The 7915-nt window shown below is 36.6% G+C and overlaps 1 protein-coding gene across 1 annotated transcript; it reads right to left on the minus strand.

Annotated features, from left to right (window-relative positions):
• Positions 1–6202: 6202 nt before the first annotated feature.
• LOC140979099 (uncharacterized) lies at positions 6203–6865 on the minus strand. The gene has a single exon (XM_073444448.1). The coding sequence runs from the start codon at positions 6863–6865 to the stop codon at positions 6203–6205; it is 663 nt and encodes a 220-aa protein (XP_073300549.1).
• Between the last annotated feature and the right edge of the window lie 1050 nt (positions 6866–7915).

The raw sequence follows: 7915 nt of genomic DNA on the forward strand, positions 1-7915 counted from the left end.
ATTTACAAGTATGCCCCAAATATAAAATTGTTGCAAATCTTAAACCTCGAATGACGTTAATCCATAAAACCCAATTATACAATATTGACCTTCTACCTTAATAATAAAACCCTTCTAGCATCAATTACATGTTTAAACTAACCTCTTCCCAATTACAATATAGTTGAGGCCTAAAACTCTGGACTTTTCTCATTGGAACAAATGTCACATTCTTATGTATCCTTAATGCTTAATTAATTATAACATATAAACTTAATAAGTTATCCCATGGTAGTCTTAGACTAACTATAATAAATCAACTACGCTTATAAACCATAGAGTTCTAAAATCCCCATGCCAAGATGTTATATTCCTTACTCGATAAAAATCTTAACATTTTTCCATTGGTAATTTATGTTGAACCCAACTAATTCCCTTTTGTTTTTATCTCACTCCACAAATTTTCATACGAACACCTATTTCATAAACTTAAAATTCAAGCTTACGCAACCCAAATAGTATTAGGTACATAATTCCAACATGCATATCCCCTCAACCTTAAGTTTCTTAATGGCTTTCACAAATTACTCAAGATAAGGTGTCTACCTCAATTCTTACATGCGTCTATCAAGGAATCTAACCATAAGTCATACCCAACCTTCTAGAAAAATTTTAACTCTGACACAGGTATAATTTTTTTTTTTTTTACTCTTAAGGTCATGGTTAAACCTTATGCTACATCAAACTTAAATTCCCAAAAGTTGGCTAACTCAATGTATATTCTTATAAATTAGCTAACCGATCAAATTCACCTTAAATTGTCATCACTTTAAATTCTTAATTTGCCACAACATTATTTCACTAACACTTAAATTTTCAAGCCCAAGATTGATTCATCCTACAATGTACTTGATTATCATTTCTTGTAACATTATAACCAAGATATCTCAAGGTTCCAAATATCCCTTCAAATCTAAATAATCAAAATTCTGGTCATTTAAATCATTCGCTTCCCACTTACTGCTAAATAAGTCCCCAAATTTCTTAAATATTGCAAAATTAATTCTTACTTTCATCGAATATTATCCCATTTGTCTTAAATCTCGAGAATCCAACGATTACCCCTAAGTTCTTGGCGTTCTTAATCCCACCTCATTGGTTTCTCGTAACATAAAGTTCAATAATTTTAAGCTTATTAGACCCAAAATCAATCTACTTAACCTCGAATAATTATTGATTTAACCCAAGTGTTCCTCAAAAGTTCGAATGTAATCCTTCAAAATTTCGAGATTTGCAATTTGGCACTTAAAGTTCTCGAAAATTACATTATTGGCCATACAACTCTTCGAAATTTGCATTATTGTCCCCATAGAATATTCGAATTAGCCTCATTAAACCTTAAAATTCTCGAAATTCAGAACTTAATCCCAAAATTCAGTAAATTCGAAAATAGTCTCTTAGAATTTTTTTTTTTTGCACTTAGGTCCTCAAATAATTGGTTATTACAATTAGGTTCTTAAAATTCTCAATTCATGCAATTCAATCCTTAAATCTAACTAGGTAGAGCATTCATCTCAAATAAATTCTATGTTTTTATACTTCCAAAGATAGTCATAGTCTTCGAATCATTATTCCCTACATTGAATCCAAAAAAATTAACTCAACTAGCAACCACGAACCATAAGCAATTTCTTAGAAAATATACAGGCCTCAAAAGCATTCATAATCTTCATGACTAACTTGTGACCAAGGGAGTAAAACATCGGTACTTACTAACCAAAAGTCAAAATAGACAAATCATTTCCAACCTTTCCTAATGACCAGTAGCAAAATTCTTATTCATGTCCAATTCCATCACAAATCCAGCATGCATGAAAATCATATAATTTCTCATTTTATGTCGTAACATGCATAAAAATTTTAAATCATATACTTTCAAAACATAACAACAGATAGACATGTACTGTAAATCACTGTAAAACATATATCATGTAAACATGCAGATGATAGCAGTAAATCGTTTAAAACATTTAAAACATAAAAGCTTACGCACTTGAGGCTTGAAGACTGAGCGGCAGAATCTGGCGGTGGCACAACCCTATACAGGACCCTTGCTCTGATACCAACTGAAACGTCTACAAATTTAAAAGTGCGGTAAATTTTTTTAAAAAAAAAAATCTCGCAATTACAAAATAATGTTTAAAATAATCGTATTTATTTGTCAATAAAAGTAGCGCAGTTTAAAAATAACTAACGTCATATAAAATCAACGTAAACGTAAACGTGTAAAAATCGTAAAATCATCAACATATAAAAATGTGTAACTCCTCTCAAAACACATGAATAAATATGCGGAAAAATAATGGTCCTCGGGTCGAGTCACCGCACATCCCGCCTGCCTACTCAGTCTTCGACACCCCCGGTCCCCTGCTCAAAATGCTCACCTGCATCACACACGCCTAGTGAGTCTAAGGACTCAACACACCAGTACCAGTAATAACAAGTACATATACGTAGCACACAACAGTGAAAAATAGTATAATCAACATACATTTCATGAGCTTAAAAACGTGAACATAAGCTTGCCGTGCAAAATCATAATGTGTCAAAACATGTCTCATCATGTTATCATATCGTATGCGTAACCGTGACCTGTCAAAACATGGTAATAGCATGTATCATCGTATCAGCATATACGTGTTAAAATCTTAAGTTGAATTCCGTTCATTAGCTGTGACTTTCGTATCATCATGTCATCATGTCAGTCGATGGATCCATCTACGTGTAACCGCGGTACCCGGCGGCGAGGATCATCAGCGACGGCATTACCCGCCCACTGAGTCCTAGCCTTACATGTCATCGTGTCATCGTGTTAGTCACAACTAAATCACTTCCTTCAAAACGTGTCATCATATTCATCACGTAATAAAAACATGCATATACATAATTTTTCCTTATAACCAAGCATGCACCGTATTTATCATACTTGCATAAAAACCGTAAACATGATGCATAATCCTTTAAAATATCATAATTTGTGCTCAGGGCGCTGCCATGACCAACATCTCACCTCGGATGCAAAATGACCATTTTGCCCCTGGAACCCAAAAATTGTCGTTTCATTCCTGGAACTCTAAAATTAACTCGAAGCTTACCAGACTCCTTAAAACATCCCAAAACATATTTATAAGCATTCCTAAATGTAAACTCAAGCTCATTTCATAATTTAACAATTATTTTAAAACTTGTACCGGAGTCCCGGTTTTAACCCGAATCGAACCGAAACTCAACCAAATTTTTCCCAACTTTCTCCTACACCTAATAAACATCTAAAAGGCTCTAAAAACATCCAAACCAGACCTCTACACCCCTCGGCCATGAACCATATACTGCTGGAAAAATTTCCCAAAAGAACTCACTTGAACTCTAGTTGCACCCTACCATAATTTACGTCCCTAGCCCAAACCCAGCTGGACCAGCAATGAATCTACCTTCCCTAGACCATCCTAGGACACCTCTGGACTCAAGGAACTCACGCCTACACTCCCATGCACTACACCCTTTCCTCCCGATCGCTAAACCACAAGGTGAGCCAACCCGCGGCTTTTCCTCCCTCCTCATCGATCGGCTTCCAAGGTGGTTCCAGCAGCGTTCACACCCTCCTTAGCCATGACTCAGACCTTCCATGATCTGGTCTAGGCCTTGGGTAGATCATAGCACCGTCGGTCCCTCCCTTCCATGTGATCTCCTTCCCACCGAGCCATCTTAGAGACAACACCTCTCGACCTCCACTCCACGAAATCTAACCTCTCTCACTACCTTCTTAACTCCCTCAAACCATTATGTGCAGTCCCTTAATGACCAGAGATTGGCAGCCCCTTGCACAGGATCAAAAATCGTGAGTAACAATAGACATAAGAAGCAATAAACTGATGCAAACCGAAAATCCTTCATATCCTAGGCTAGATCGAAAATTCCCATACATATGCATACACACGGCAATATAAAACATGGATGATGCAGAAATAATGATACAATGCGTGCCTTTGATGATTTTGCGTGAGAAGATCGAAGAACGATGGCCGGAGGAATTTCTCTTTGCAAGAAAATGGTAGCCGAAGTCTTCTGGAATTTTTCGGCTGTGAAAACCGAGGAGAGTGGTTCTGAAAATGAGGGGTGTCGGCTGGTGGGGTGGGGAATGATAGGTTTAGGGTTAATTAAGCAGTATTTAAATAGTTAACAATTTGTTAAAAGTTAAAAATGATTTTAAGTCCAACAAGCTTAAAAGTAGGTCCATTAAATCTCAACACGCTCCCGAAAAATATTTCGTGTTGAAAAGTTTTTGAAAATATTAGCCGAATCCTTAAAAAATCCCCCGATTCGATAAAATTTCCGTACCGTAAAAATTAAAATCTTGCGGGTAAAAATACATGAAAATTCCAATTTTAGAAAAATGCACTCAAAAACGCTATAAATTAATTTATAAAAATAAATCGTGTAATAAAATAATTTTCCTGAAAATTCTCCGGTCTTCGATCCTCGTTCGAACGCGAAATGCAACTTAAAAATCATTCATGCATGAACCTTTAAAATTTCATGAAATAAATTCTATCATGCAATAATAATGCATAAAATACATAAAAATAATTAAACACATAATTAATGAAATAAATATGCATTTACTACTTTAAAACAATTTAATAAAATGCCAAAGAAATTTAATAATTTGCATGCATGTGGTTCCCGTGGACTTTCAAATTTTCGGGACGTTACATAAATCATATATCATAAAAACATTTTATCATAAGCTTTCAATCATATATCATTTTTGGGTGAAGTTTGATCCTTGAAAGTGACTAGCTTTTATCCTTTGGTCGACTGATCAGTCTTTAGCTCCACATGGTCCATGGGGGTGTGCATTAGGCTCCACCGTGGAAATACGTTCGTCGGGGCTCCCTCGGGGGCTTTCTCTCATAGACGGGCTCCCTCTGGGGCCTTTTCCCACGTATGGGCTCCCTCTGGGGCCTTCTCCCGTAAATGGGCTTGCAAGTTTAAGGTAATTGAGCCTTCTTTAAATCATTAAATTAGGCCCAATAATACTTAATTAATTAAAACATAAAATTTTGTAAAATTAGTTTCCATAAAATAATATTTTTGATCTTTTAAAATTCTTTGTTTGCCCAAAACCGGCTTCCCAGGAAAAATCGAACTCGACTCGTAAAATTATTCGAACTCCAACATTTTTAGAAAAGTTAAATCATTTTTAATCATATTAGGAAGCCTCGCTATTATTTAATGAAAAATAAATATTCTTGTCTTGGTCGTCCCCGGTCTCCTTCCCCTACTTATTATCGAATATTCGGGTAAAATCTTTAATTTCATGAAATCGTGTCATATTATCATTTAATCATGCAATCACATTTAATCATCTAATAAAATATCATGCAAACATTTAAAAATAATTAAATAAAACAATTAAGCAATTAAATAATTTTGCATGCATCTGGTTTACGTAGATTGGTTTTTCGGACGTTACAATTCTACCCCCCTTAAATTGAATTTCGACCTCGAAATTTCCTTGGCTTGATGATTGTAAAGCTTAGATTTCTTTATCCACCTCCAACTTATCCTCTAACTTAAATCTTACTCCTCAAAATCTTGGAAATCATAATACTAACCCAAAAATTTCCCAAAGTTTACTCCTAAATCCGCCTCAAGTAGTGCATGCACCCTATCCTTCTAAGTTCTTCGACATCCCAAACAATTTCCCTAACCCAATTTAACATTTCATGCAAGAAAAGCATCGGAAAAATGTTAAACAGCTAGGTTACCTCGAAATCAGTGTAGTGCCGGCTCTGTCTCATCCTCTGCAGCTTGCATCACGTAGACCCTACCAGAAGTGGGTTGCTTGAACGTTGGGCAATCCACAGCCTTGTGTCCCAAATCTCCGCATTTGAAGCACTTGTATGTGACCCACATGCACTTGCCATGATGATGACGATTGTACTCCTTGCAAAATGGTTTCTCATCAGCCTTCGGAATGTTCCCTTTAGGTGGTTGCCCTTGTGGTTTTGGTGGTTCTTGTTGCTTTGGTGGTCCCGTGTGAGGCTTCTTATTGCTTTGATTGGCTTGCTGAGCACGATTCCTCTTTCGTTGCATCTCCCAATCAATATCTTTGAGTGACTGCTCGGCTCTAAAAGCTCTGGCAACGGCAGTAGTATAATCAGTAGGATCGCCAAGCATTAGGATCGCAAAGCATCACATCACGTCGGATAGTCGGCCTCAAACCATCTAGAAAGTATCGTAATTTCTCCGCCGCATCATTGGCAATTAAGGGCACAAAGTGACAACCCCTATCAAACTTCTGCACAAGTTCGGCAACAGACCAATCTCCCTGACGGAGACTCATAAACTCCCTCTTAAGCCTAAAACGAACATCAGATGTGAAGTACTTGTCATAGAATACCCTCTTGAACTCCTCCCAAGTCAATGTCGCCATGTTCACTCCTCGCTCCGCTCCCTCCCACCATAAGGAAGCGTCGCCCTTCAACAGATAAATGGTGCAGCAAACTCGATCAGCGTCTGCCATGTCCATGTAGCGAAAAATCACCTCTAAAGATCGAATCCATCCCTCAGCAACGAATGGATCAGTAGTGCCATGAAACTCATCGGGGTGCATCCTCCTAAATCTCTCATAAACTGGCTCTGGTCTAACCCTTGCTCCATCCCCGACATGTTGCTCAAAGAACCGGGCCATACCGGCTAGTACACGGGCACTAGCATCCTGAACAGGTGGAGGCTGTGGAATGTTCTCCTCCTGTCTCACCTCGTTATCCGTCTCCTGTCTAACCTCATCAGTCCTATGCAAAATCCTTCTAGGAGGCATATCTGTACACGTCGTCCAACCACGTAACCAACATGCATTTAAAATTTTTCATGCAGCAAGCAACTATCATTTATATTATATATCATGTAAGCATTTAAAAGAATTTTAGCATATAAGATATAAAGCAGTAAAACTCACATATTTGAAGCGTGACTTCTTGAGCTTCTCGAAGTGACAGTACACAACCCTTTGGGGATCCTTAGCTCTGATACCAACTGAAACGACCTCGAATTTTTTTTTCCCCTAATATCTAAACCATAACTTCTAAATTTCTAAATAAAATAACTTAACATAATCATGAATCCTAATAAATTAACAATTTAAAACTCAAGTGCATGAAATAAATCCTAAATCATCACCTAACCAAAACATCCTAAATTGTCCTTTGAAAAGATCACTAACAATAAAAATAAAGCATAAGAATTCTCTGATAAAAATCATTAACATAAATCTTTAAATCTTAAATCTAATAAAATAGTGCGGAAACATAAAGGCCCTCGGGTGTGTACTGCTGCACTCGATCGACTCAATCGTCACCGCCTCCAAAAATCATCAAATCCTGCATCATACAAACTCTAATGACTCAGCACGTTCTAAACATAGATAACAAATAATACATATACAAGCACATCCATTTAAAAATCCTATTTTTATTTAAAATAGCTTTTGAAAATAAATAAACCGTTTTAAAATCATTTAAAAATCATTTACGCATAATAATATCATAAATCGTAAATCATTTTAAAATAACTTTTAAGCATAAATAAATCCTTAAAACAAATCATTTAAAAATAAGCTTTGGGCATAAATAAATCATTTTAAAAATAGCTTTAATCCTCATCATGAATCACATATCATAAAAACATTTTTATCATAAGCTTTCAATCATATATCATTTTTGGGTGAAGTTTGATCCTTGAAAGTGACTAGCTTTTATCCTTTGGTCGACTGATCAGTCTTCAGCTCCACATGGTCCATGGGGGTGTGCACTAGGCTCCACCGTGGAAATACGTTCGTCGGGGCTCCCTCGGGGGCCTTCTCCCATAGACG

The sequence above is a fragment of the Primulina huaijiensis genome, chromosome 6 (genome assembly GCF_012295235.1).
Source record: "Primulina huaijiensis isolate GDHJ02 chromosome 6, ASM1229523v2, whole genome shotgun sequence".
Classification (NCBI taxonomy): Eukaryota; Viridiplantae; Streptophyta; class Magnoliopsida; order Lamiales; family Gesneriaceae; genus Primulina; species Primulina huaijiensis.